At 37.8% G+C, this 12,266-nt stretch overlaps 2 protein-coding genes across 9 annotated transcripts in view; both read left to right on the forward strand.

Annotated features, from left to right (window-relative positions):
• LOC103518194 (coiled-coil-helix-coiled-coil-helix domain-containing protein 10, mitochondrial) overlaps nt 1-6,625 on the forward strand; it is a 31,322-nt gene extending 24,697 nt beyond the window's left edge. For 3 of the 5 annotated variants that reach the window (XM_026830081.1, XM_026830079.1, XM_017447731.2), the window contains one exon: nt 6,456-6,550. In XM_026830081.1, coding sequence (XP_026685882.1) covers nt 6,456-6,466 — 11 coding nt within the window. In that variant the 3' untranslated portion in view covers nt 6,467-6,550. Of the gene's footprint in view, nt 1-6,455 lie in introns of all 5 variants that reach the window. The other 2 variants (XM_008483255.3, XM_008483254.2) reach the window with 2 other exon arrangements.
• A 472-nt stretch (nt 6,626-7,097) lies between these two features.
• Nucleotides 7,098-10,955, forward strand: LOC103518192 (akirin-2). Of its 4 annotated transcripts, none has more exons than XM_026830078.1 (4): nt 7,098-7,430; nt 9,557-9,636; nt 9,908-10,203; nt 10,570-10,955. In XM_026830078.1, the coding sequence occupies exons 3-4, from the start codon at nt 9,952-9,954 to the stop codon at nt 10,879-10,881; spliced, it is 564 nt and encodes a 187-aa protein (XP_026685879.1). In that variant the 5' UTR covers nt 7,098-7,430; nt 9,557-9,636; nt 9,908-9,951; the 3' UTR covers nt 10,882-10,955. The 4 variants fall into 4 exon arrangements, with proteins under 4 accessions (XP_026685879.1, XP_008481471.1, XP_026685878.1 ...); XM_026830077.1 differs by lacking the exon at nt 7,098-7,430 and adding an exon at nt 8,838-9,106; XM_008483249.3 differs by lacking the exon at nt 9,557-9,636 and having other exon boundaries at nt 9,828-10,203.
• The last annotated feature ends 1,311 nt before the right edge of the window (nt 10,956-12,266 follow it).

The following is a 12,266-nucleotide window of genomic DNA, read 5'->3' on the forward strand; positions in this document are numbered from 1 at the left end:
TTTTTGCCAGCCTAGTTAGCTTAGTTGGTAGTGTGTCTGCCTTGTAAGCGCTAGGCCGCGGGTTCGATTTCCGCCCGGGGCGGATTTTATCCTGATGGGATAATGTTCGTTCTCGGAACGGCTGGCTTTTTCCTATCCTGTCTTCCTTCTCTCTTCGATTTCGGGACGATAAGACCATAGCAGTTACAGTTCCCTCTGTCAAACCTCTTAAAATAAATAAATAAATGTCTGGGGGGTTGTTTTGTTTCAGATTTTCATTATTTACCACAGAATACAAAAGATACCTACAGTAAGATCAGTATGACCGTTCTAAACCAGCATCAACAATGGAAGGGGTACTAGCTCCTATCAGGGCCGCATTCAGTCCCCCCTCAGCGGGCTATGTTTTTCTCCTTTACTGTATACCAGACTCTGAAAATTTGGATACTAAATGAAAAACAAGAGGAGTGGATATCAAATACAAAACGAAAATTGAATGAGATTATATTTAGTAACTTTGTTGTATATTTTGTAGAAGCTAGGAGTCCTTAGTTAGGCTATTGAAGTGTTTCGATAGTTTGAGGGAATAGTCAGAATAGTGTGGTTGTAGAACGCTCTCCTGATAAGCAGGAGGGCGCTTCGATTTTTTTTATTATTTTTTACCCTATTTTTTTAATATTTATAATTGAGTAGATATATCCTAAAGAAAAATGTATAAAATATTGTACAATCATTATAGTATGATACGTTTATTTTCATTGAATATTGTTTAAAAGTGAATAGTAAAATAGCGATTGTCAGGCATTATCTACCATCGCCAGAACCTTTTCCAACAAAGCTGAGATACATAAGCCTACAGTCGTACTTTGAGTTGCTTAACTATCCCATCACATGGGCTTCAGTCCAACTCCCATTCATGTACCCCTCCTTACGGTGCCTAACTTCATCTGACAGCAGGTCACCCGTCCACAATAAAGCCAAGCTCACCGGTTATATCCTAAAGAAAAATTTATAAAATATTGTACAATCATTATAATATGATACGTTTATTTTCATTGAATATTGTTTAAGTGAATAGTAAAATAGCGATTGTCTGGAATTATCTATCATCGCCAGAACCTTTTCCAACAAAGCTGAGATACATAAGCCTACAGTCATACTTTGAGTTGCTTAATCCTCCCATCACATGGGCTTCAGCCCAACTCCCACCCTCCTTACGGTGCCTAACTTCATCTGACAGCAGGTCACCCGTCCACAATAAAGCCGAGCTCAACGGTGCTTAACTCCATCACATTTAGATATTCTATGCACGGTACAAGCGACAATCAAACACAGAGTGCTCAAGTCACTCATCCAAACACAAATCAAGCTCACCGTTGCTTCACATAGGTGTCTCAGACAGTAGCGGCACCCTAGTCACATCCGACTCAGAGTGGGCCACCATGAGCGGTGTGTTGGGGGCCGACAATGCTTCCCCTCTACCCACCAACCCGTTCAAGTACTTGGCGGCCACAGCACCACTCATATCTGCAGAACCACCCATGTCTCCAGCGGTACCAATAAAACCATCCGTGGAAACGCAAGGGCAAGATGAACTTGAACAGAAGTGTTCTTCAACACGACTCAAAGATTTTCCGCGCATGGAGGAAGCATTGTTTTCGAATTTGTGTTCAAATTTGTCTCCTCGCTTGATTGGGGAATAGGGAGCGTTGTTATTTCTTTCGCGGGGGTTTTCTAAAGAATAAGTTTCATACGGAGTTTGGTAACTGACTAGATTGGGGGACGGGCTGTTATTACAACAGATGTTGGAAAACTTTGGACTAGTTGGGCTTTGACTGACTAGATCACACGTAGACCCTTGGATACTCCTATTGGGTTTATTACAACTGAGACTACTTTCATTACAACTACTATTCACACTACAACACCTGTTTGTCTCGTTACAACTGTTATTACAACTTATTTCATTACAATTACAAATGCTTGTACTGTTCTTACAACTCCTAATTTCATTACAATTGCAGCTGCTTGGATTATTGGAACTGTTTCTGTTGTTCATCTTGAGGACTAGACCGCCATCTCCTTCGTCACATGACTCTTCACTTCGGCAAAACTCGGGACAAGGTTCGTGCCGGAATCGGGCGTTGTCGGAAATGGTGTTCGTAAAATTTCGACTACCATCGGGCGGAAGCAATCGATTGTTTTCGGAATCATCGGTCGAGAAATGTCGATAATCTTCGTCTATCGCGCTTGAAAGGAGAGGATCCCTCACGGTCAACTCGGTCGGGCATCCGAGAACGAACATTATCCCATCAGGATAAAATCCGCCCCGTGCGGGAATCGAACCCGCGGCCTAGTGCTTACAAGGCAGACGCGCCACCAACCAAGCTGACTAACCTCGTAGTAATGTCAACTAAATAAACGAAGTAGAGATACCTATACCTATGGGGATAGTGAACTAACCAAACTTATGTAAACAAACGAGCCAGTCATTCAAGATCGTCCGAAACTCTCGGTAACAAAACCTAATTCCATTTCCAAAGAAAATAGTGATTGTTATTTTTTGTTCTCATTGTGTCTCAAGATAGTGGTGATTTTTTCCTTTTAATTTAAATTTAAATAACTAATAAATTCAATTTGGAAATAAAATAATATTAAGTATAGTTCTTCAATAATCTCTATTAAGTTGACGATGTAACTTTCGTGTCCATTTTCACATTTTTTTCCGAACCGAAAACTTAAAATAGCTTTCGATTCGTTTTGGTCAAAGTGTTTTCTAATTTTCACTAACATTAATTAGCAGTTTTAACATTTGAAAATTCAGTCGTCTGTAATATCATGAGTGGACAATATAGTGGATTTTTCGACACCTCCAACATATCTTCAAGCACCCCCACCAATGTCTCAGCAACCGGGGAAAATCCTGGTCCTGGAATCAACAGCTTTACCGAGAATAATATGACCATAATAATAATAGTAGTAGCCTACTGCTGGAGTAAAGGGACTTTTCAGTCCTATGCGAGCAGTATAAATAAGCACATATTATTATTACTTCATCTACCGTTTCAAGTTTCAATCGAACCAAATTTTTCTTACGGGCACGGAAAGTGAAGTAAATATACTTACTAGGACATGGACTAGTGCTATTATCAGGCATGGCTCCTTGTTTCTTCATCTTGGATCCCGAGTGTTTCAGTTTGATTTGGACACGGAAATACTTACTAGGACATGGACTAGTGCTATTATCAGGCATGGCTCCTTGTTTCTTCATCTTGGATCCCGAGTGTTTCAGTTTGATTTGGTTTCTCCTGTGAGTTCTCTGTTCTGCCCTCACACTTCTATGATATGGATCCTCCCCTGTGAGCCAATACGTTACCACGGCACCTGAAATCAATAGATTTAGAAAGCTGTGTCCACAGTTCCACACATAGCCGACGCGACGACCGCCGATCAACGTCGATTCACATCGATCGAGAGCCGTCGCGTTCACTAGCTGTGTGTGGACACGGCTTAAAATGTTTGATAGAGGGGTTTCATGATCTACTTTAGCGATATGTTGTGCACGAATGAAGGACGTAGGAAAATTGGATGATGGAAATGTAGTTTTTAGTCCGTCCTTCCTTTATTATTACAATAGTAATAAAGAGGTATAAGGGACGGACTATTGTATTCGCTTCGGTGTCGTCTGTCTGTCTGAGGCGAAGGGGGTTTTACCCCCTATTTGGTGACAAGCTACCCGCAACCCGCCTCCTCACATGAACCTCACTCAGCCTGACTGGGGCCTGGAAAAGCCAGCAGCATGGGATTGCCCAGATGGTCATCTGGATAATTACCACGCGCAATGTTGCTTAACTCAAGGATCCATTGAGGATTGAGGTCTATCACTTGTTAGATACTAACCATTATTTTTCTGTCACTCTGTCTGTCTGTCCCCATAGCATAGAAGGACTTATCCAAACCTGGTCGACCTATATATCAAATTAAAGGTCTTTTTACCAGGAACACGAAAATGGTGGTGCAAATTTTGTCCAGAAAACCATAAAGCCAAAAAACCAAAAAAACTAGTTTTTGGGGGATTTTTTTCACATTTTCTCACACAAATGAGCTCTGATCTTGAAATTTGTCGCGACGACCTATGAGCTGAAAGCGAGAAAGTTTTAGATAACACTTCAGTCGTTAATTTAAGACCGGTTTTAGCGTCATCTATGTTAAGCTACGCCGAGCAAGGCCAATAAATGGATGGGTGACTTGAACATTTTTAAGACCGGTTTTAGCGTTACCTATGTTAAGCTACGCCGAGCAAGGCCAATAAATGGATGGGTGACTTGAACCTTATATTGGGTTAAAAGGAGAACGGGCTCTAGTCTTGATTTTAAATCATTACATGAAAGTAAAATCAAAAAATCAACTAAACCGTATATTGGGAATAAAGGGAGAACGGGCTCTAGTCTTGATTTTAAATCATTACATGAAAGTAAAATCAAAAAATCAAATCAAACGTAGGGTAGATACATTAAGCTTATGCCATGGAGAGAACCTAATACGTACCTACCTACACGTTTCTAACATAATGAAGATACCTACTCTGGTACTTCTACCTTTATTAACATGTGGTATGAGCAGTGGCGGTTCCTGGCCCTTCCAACTGGGGGTTCAAACATCTCATTTTGTAGCTACATACCTAAGTATGCAAATTTGATGCCCTCAAACTTTCGTGTCCATTTTCACATTTTTTCCGAACCGAAAACTTAAAATAGCTTTCGATTCGTTTTGGTCAAAGTGTTTTCTAATTTTCACTAACGTTAATTAGCAGTTTTAACATTTGAAAATTCAGTCGTCTGTAATATCATGAGTGGACAATATAGTGGATTTTTCGACACCTCCAACATAGTGAACATCCAATCTCTCCCAAATTTTTTGCAACGAGTGTACGAGTATAAACAAAAAATAAATAACTGGAAATAAAGGCAGTTTTCACACAGATTATAAGCATTTCGTAATATAAGTTCATCATGAAAAATGTCTGATATTGGAATAGAACACTGTAGACCAGGTGAAGTACGAGAAGGAGACCAGCAGCATTCTCTTACAATCTCTACATCTCGTCTATGGTCCTCAATTTCTTTAAGAAACCTGCCAATGTTGAACATAAAATTTTATGCTATCTACAGAGACTTCCTAAGAATTTCAAATACATTTTTAAAGAAAGTAAAAAGCAAAATATGTAACTGAGAAGCTTAACCCGAAAAAAATTGCCAGTACATATCTACCTACATATGCGAAGTCTATACTCTCAAAACAAGCTTTTCACGTACGTAATACATATCTAATTTTATGAAAAAGGTGAAGAAAAGGTAGGTAGCCCCATTCTAAAGGGAGATTGTGATAGAAGTATGTATTATGGTTGTCACTCCTACATTGGTGAGGTGGGGTCTGCTAGACTGCATAGAAATTAGAAATACATTTTGGTCAGAAAGTGCTTGGAAACTAACTTAAACTAGGCTGGCGCAGACACCTCTGATCCACCTTGTTTTAGACCAGCCACTCAGGCTACCTTTCAAGCTAACTTAAACTAGGCTGGCGCAGACACCTCTGATCCACCTTGTTTTAGACCAGCCACTCAGGCTGACCTCTTCTCACTGACCTGGGTCTCGAGCTTTTTCCGCCACACACGTTAAGACGGTATGACACACTCCGAACTGATGAACACAATACATGCGGGATAACGGCTCAGTACCTATAGGCTCAAGCCCTTATCACACTGGCTGCATTGGCTCAGCTCTAACCGTCAGCTGGCTCAGCTCTGCGTAACACCGTGTATCTGTATCATTGTATCAATCAGGCAAGTGGCCTGGAATACTCGACCAGTAGTTTCCAGGCAGTCTCCACCAACAGTCAGGCCTAAGACCAGCCACTCACTATCAGGTGGACCTCACAGGTAACCTGATCAGGTCCACCAGTCAAGTCTACCTAATAGCGTGTGTGCTCATCAAGTATAGGGTAGACCCGACAGGCGAAACTTTTCAGCCGTACCTGTCAGGTCTAAATGATAGTGTGCGTACTCATGAGGTATCAGGTAGACCTCACTGTAACAATAGAGGTCTTATCATTTCAAATTGGAAGAGAGAAGGACAAGTTAGTAGAAATTCAGCATCCAGCCATCCCAAGAACAAATTTGTGTGTTTAGGATAATGTTTTCCCCTGGGTGGGAATGAAACCTGTGACTTGCTAACTTTCTAGGTAAATAGGCTGGCTGTCATCACTTTTGTTTTGAAGCCCTAAAACATCCATTACATTAGACTTGTGGTCTGTGTTGTGACATCTCCATCCCATAGTAGTTCTTATCAGATGGGTGTGATCATTGGGTACCTACTCAATTTTCTACATGGGGGTGGAGGGGGGAATAGATTTTCAAAACTACTTGATGAAAATCGATTCTTGTCTAACTTGACCTTGATTTTGGTTCTCTGTTTCAGACTTGATCTAAGCTAGTCACCCTCACTCCCCTGTCCCTCCCAGCTGATCAATTAGTTGTTTAGATGTCTACCAAGCTTTTATATGAAACCCCCCCTCCTGTGTTGAAAAAGGACTAGTTTTCTGTTTTAGCTATGAAAAATTATAGTTCCAAGTATAAATAAAACACTGTGTATAAATAAAACACTGTTAAAAAATAGAAAGTAATAAACTACACTCATTAAAATTTTATTTGATCCAATAACATCTTACTGACCTACAATGTGTAGAAAAGTTCAGTTTCTTTTTAGAACAAATGAGGGATTTTTCAAGTAGTTTTCAGGGGTTTATTATTGTGTATTGTATCTAGTATCAGAGGTATATTAGTCTCCAGGGACTTTTTTTTCCTATTTGTTATTCTGGATTGTTTAAATAAGATCTTAAATCAGTGGGATCATAGGTAGTCAATCGATACGTAATACCTATGCCTTGTGTATTTGGAAAACAAGTGCAGCTAAAGAAAGAGATGAATAGCAAAGTTGATACATATAAAGGATAAATAACAAAGTTGATACATATAAATACTGTTGAGGAGGGAAATAAATTTTAATAAAAGAAGTATATCCAGATTTGAAAGTATCATCTCTTTCTTTCCTCCATTTTTTTCTTTCTGCCATTTTATGTTTTACTTTAGCTGAAGCTGATTTGGTAGATTCTTCAATCATTCTTTTCAGGTATCCGAAGTCCACAACTCGAAATTTCTCTTGACGATTCGCAATTTTTTTGGACAGTTTTATTTCCATTTGGTCTATTATTTTTACAGAAATCTTTTAATTCTATTGTGCCGTTCACCCTTCAGATCAAAGTTTCAGTGTAGCTCACTGGTTCCAAGTTCTTTTGATTACAAACTCGTCTAATCTCCTTTGTTAACTCATCAAAACAGTTTTTTACGTGCCCCTATTGCATTGTATTACAAAATGGCTTAGGTTAAAGAAAAGGTAATTAATTTCAAGCTTTTTGCCCTTGTTCTCCTCTATTCTATATAAATTTGAATTCTTTTCTGTGTAAATCTAGTCCTTTTCAAGAAAACTAGGTTCTAAATGTCCAAATTTGGCTTGACTATTGATGATTAAAATGGGTGGACAGATGCTATATCACTGTGTTGTAGTGGCATGCTATACCTACTTAACGTGCTATAACTTTTTACTTTCTATTACCCCTGTACCTATGTAAATCGGGGTAACGCTCTGAAAATACTTTCCTTCATCTGGTTGGTGGACGATCCGCAGATGAAGGTGAGTAAATGCTACCTACCAAGCTCTGCCAGTCAATAAAGAGTTGAGATTTCTTGTCTAAAGGTTATTTTCGGTAAGGAACATTTAAATTCTAACCGAGTCATAATATGACTGTATACTTGTACCTGCGGGCCGTCAAGGTCTTCTGTGCGGATCACTGAACTTTTTCGTGTTGCCCGTGATGGCTTCAATCCTTCCCCAGTTAGCACGCAAGCTTACATCCAGGGGCTTGATTTTGACAGGATTTCCAAGTCTAACGTCTTAAACTTAAATCCAGTCCGAATATTTCTTGTCTAAAGGTTATTTTCGGTAAGGAACATCTAAATAAATTCTAACCGAGTCATAATATGACTGTATACCTACTTGTACCTGCGGCCCGTCAAGGTCTTCTGTGCGGATCACTGAACTTTTTCGTGTTGCCCTTGATGGCTTCAATACCAGTACGACCCAGGTATCCGGATATCCAGAGGAAGGGACCCTCAATTACCGATGTACCTATTTTACACACTGCGGCCCTTGTCCGGAGAAGAACACACAAATGTGATCTGCGGCAAAAAAAAATAAAGGTTCTTTTTTCCTTTTTCTCCCGCTCTCATTTTCTCCCACCTTGCCTGACAAAAATTCCCGTTTTGCGGGGAGAGTAACGGGAATTTTAACCGCCATGTTGTTTCGATGGAATCAGATGTTCGATGAACTGGCAACACTGTTTAATGGCGATCTGTTTATTTTGAACTTGTACCTGCGGCCCGTCAAGGTATTCACTCTTCTGTGCGGATCACTGAACTTTTTCGTGTTGCCCGTGATGGCTTAAATACCACAATACCAGTACGACCTAGGTATCCGGATATCCAGAGGAAGGGACCCTCAATTACCGATGTACCTATTTTACACACTGCGGCCCTTGTCCGGAGTAGAACACACAAATGTGATCTGCGGCAAAAAAAATTAAAGGTTCTTTTTTCCTTTTTCTCCCGCTCTCATTTTCTCCCACCTTGCCTGACAAAAATTCCCGTTTTGCGGGGAAAGTAACGGGAATTTTAACCGCCATGTTGTTTCGATGGAATCAGATGTTCGATGAACTGGCAACACTGTTTAATGGCGATCTGTTTATTTCAGGAATCCGAAGTCCACAACTCGAAATTTCTCTTGACGATTCGCAATTTTTTTGGACATTTTATTTCCATTTGGTCTATTATTTTTACAGAAATCTTTTAATTCTATTGTGCCGTTCACCCTTCGGATCAAAGTTTCAGTGTAGCTCACTGGTTCCAAGTTCTTTTGATTACAAACTCGTCTAATCTCCTTTGTTAACTCATCAAAACAGTTTTTTACGTGCCCCTATTGCATTGTATTACAAAATGGCTTAGGTTAAAGAAAAGGTAATTAATTTCAAGCTTTTTGCCCTTGTTCTCCTTTATTCTATATAAATTTGAATTCTTTTCTGTGTAAATATAGTCCTTTTCAAGAAAACTAGGTTCTAAATGACCAAATTTGGCTTGACTATTGATGATTAAAATGGGTGGACAGATGCTATATCACTGTGTTGTAGTGGCATGCTATACTTAACGTTTCTATACCTAGCTATACATTTTTTTCTTCTCATATTTCTTGGTTTTTACTGTATTTAATGAGGTAGAGAAATTAAATCTTAACGTTTCTATACCTAGCTATACATTTTTTTCTTCTCATATTTCTTGGTTTTTACTGTATTTAATGAGGTAGAGAAATTAAATGTTGTAGGTAATTTTTTTCTTGAATTCTGCAGTGTTTTGCCCTAAAAAATAGTATTGTGGAAAGATTGAGAGATAATATTTTTCTTGTTGTTTCAGGCAGTTGAATTGAGATCACATCAAACCTGAATAATTGAAACTTGAAACCCACCAATACCTTTATTTCATCTTCAAAAGAGGAATTCACTTACTAAACGTTTCTATACCTAGCTATACATTTTTTTTTCCTTCTCATATTTCTTGGTTTTTACTGTATTTAATGAGGTAGAGAAATTGAATGTAATTTTTTTTTTCTTGAATTCTGCAGTGTTTTGCCCTAAAAATAGTATTGTGGAAAGATTGAGAGATAATATTTTTCTTGTTGTTTCAGGGAGTTGAATTGGGATCACATCAAACCTGAATAATTGAAACTTGAAACCCACCAATACCTTTATTTCATCTTCAAAAGAGGAATTCACTTGACTTTTTCACCGAGACATCCATACAGTCTGACAATGGCCTGTGCTACACTGAAACGTCCACTTGAATTTGACCCCCTGCATAGTCCTGCCCCAACCAAACGTCAACGATGTGCACCCATGTGTATTTCCCCATCAAACTCACCACCACGCAACCTCAGTTCTCCACCACGGCCTAGCACATCTACCTCAGGAACGATGACCAACACACCTTTTGTGTCTTGTGTTGCCAAATTGACACCAGATGTTATTGCCAATGGAATATTTGAAGAAATGAAACGTCTTCATGTAAGTTATTACTTGGTCATTTTAAGCTAGTTGTCATTTGTTAAGGTTTTGAGGTAGGTACCTATACAATTTTCACTTTGCTAACAGTTTGAATTGGTTCAAAATTGGTCCTTCACCCAATCTGATAAAATATTTAGTTTCTGTCAAAAACTGTTAAGTGAGTTTTTTTCAATTCAATCAATTTTATTAAGTAATTCAAGTGCTTCTGAGATAATTTTGTGATTATTAATGCTCATCTTCCACTATACTTACTTGTCTTGATAGTGTAGTGATCAAGACACATCCTAAACATAGGAAGTGGGCTCAATCCCTGCTATAGAACAACTAAGTAGGAAACTAATTTTCTTTTTCTTTCTTCATTTCCAGCGGAGAAAAGAACTTCACTTGCCGTCAGCATCTTCCTCGTCCTCATGTGCCTCCTCTCAAGATCCTACATCCTCCTCTTCCACCAACACAAGCACCGATGACCGTGATAAACCCATCTTCACCTTCCGTCAAGTTGAATATATCTGTTCCAAAATGTTGAATGAGCAGGAGGGTAGACTGCGACTCGAGTATGATGCCATTCTCAACGATAAGCTGAAAGAACAGTTTGACATATTCAATAGATTCTCCGTTGATCAAATTGACAGACTGGCTAGACACAATAATAGTCAATCTCTGAGCTATCTATCTTGAAACCATCACAATGGAGAGAATAGTGATTTTTTTTTATTATTCAATCAATTTTTATTTTTCTTTTTTTTCCAAAATGAGTAATAATCAATAATACTTATTAAAGACATTGGTAGTTATTATTCAATCAATTTTTATTTTTCTTTTTTTTCCAAAATGAGTAATAATCAATAATACTTATTAAAGACATTGGTAGTTGACATGTTTTTTTTTTTCTATGTGAAAGTCTCTTTTTATTTATTTTTATTTTGTAAATAAGTTCTTTTTCTAATACCTACCCTATATTTAAATCTCTAGCTCTTTTTGTGATTTTCCATTGGGGGGCTGAAACTTCCATATGCTTCAAGTGTTTGATATTCAAAGTGTAAGATTAAAACAGAAAGTTATTAGTCAAGTTGTGCATTATAAATTTTTCTTTTTTACCTGCTTCCCTTGAAACTTTTAATATTGAAAAGTATTTCCTCCCCCATAGAAAACTACTTGGTTTTCAAAGTTTGACTCAGGTATCTGTTGCCTTCTTGTTTTATTTTTATCTATGTCTTAGCCGGACACAGTAAATTTCTCGAGGTTTCACTGGAAAAACACACTGTTCATTAATTTTTGTGTATAATGGGGAAGGTATTCTAAGTTCTAATTAACAGTGCCAATTCTAAAGAAAATTATTCACCTGCAGCAGCAATGTGATGTCCAAGAATGAAGTAATCAAAAATTGTTACTAATTTTTGCCTTGAACTCTTGGCTTGCTTGCTTTCCATGACCTTAGATGTTTATCTTTTACTTTACGTTCTGGGGATACATTTCAATGTTTATCATAGCATATCCTATTTTTTCTAACAAGAGGTTTGTCTCTTCCATATTTTTCTTTTGTCCTTAGCATATTTTCCTTCCTTTTGTTTCCCCCCAATGCTTTCTCATAATTATTTATTATTTTAGTTTTAAAATTTACCCTTGTCTTGGTAGTGGAACAATAAAATTCAAAGTGTTATAAAGTGTTATCAGTTTTAGTTTTATAACTGGTTTGATTTGATACATCTTATCAGTTGTACAGCTTTCCATTAGGAAGGTGTCTGGGGCAAAGACCTAAGAAAAAAAAAAAAAAAAAAAAAAAAAACCTTTTTTTTTTTTATTTTAAAAGGGAAAATTTTTTAAAAAAAAAAAAAAAAAAAAACCTTATTTTTTATTAATTTGAAAGTGAAAACTGTTGAAGAATCGGTTGTAATTGTTGTAATGGCATTTTTAACACAGAAAACCTAGTACCTAGTTTGAATCCAAACAATGGCAAAATAATTGAGTCAAAGGAAAACCATTTAATAGATCGAGTTTAAACACATTAATTCCCTTTTTTATCAATTTTTTCAAATTTCATTGCCAAGATGGAAGGTAATACT

This window comes from Diaphorina citri, unplaced genomic scaffold (genome assembly GCF_000475195.1).
Source record: "Diaphorina citri unplaced genomic scaffold, Diaci psyllid genome assembly version 1.1 scaffold2113, whole genome shotgun sequence".
Taxonomy (NCBI): domain Eukaryota; kingdom Metazoa; phylum Arthropoda; class Insecta; order Hemiptera; family Psyllidae; genus Diaphorina; species Diaphorina citri.

Coding starts and splice junctions, on each gene's coding strand:
- LOC103518192 (XM_026830078.1), top strand. CDS start 9,952: ATGGCCTGTGCTACACTGAAACGTCCACTTGAATTTGACCCCCTGCAT. Junction 10,204..10,569: donor AAGAAATGAAACGTCTTCAT/GTAAGTTATTAC, acceptor CTTCATTTCCAG/CGGAGAAAAGAACTTCACTT.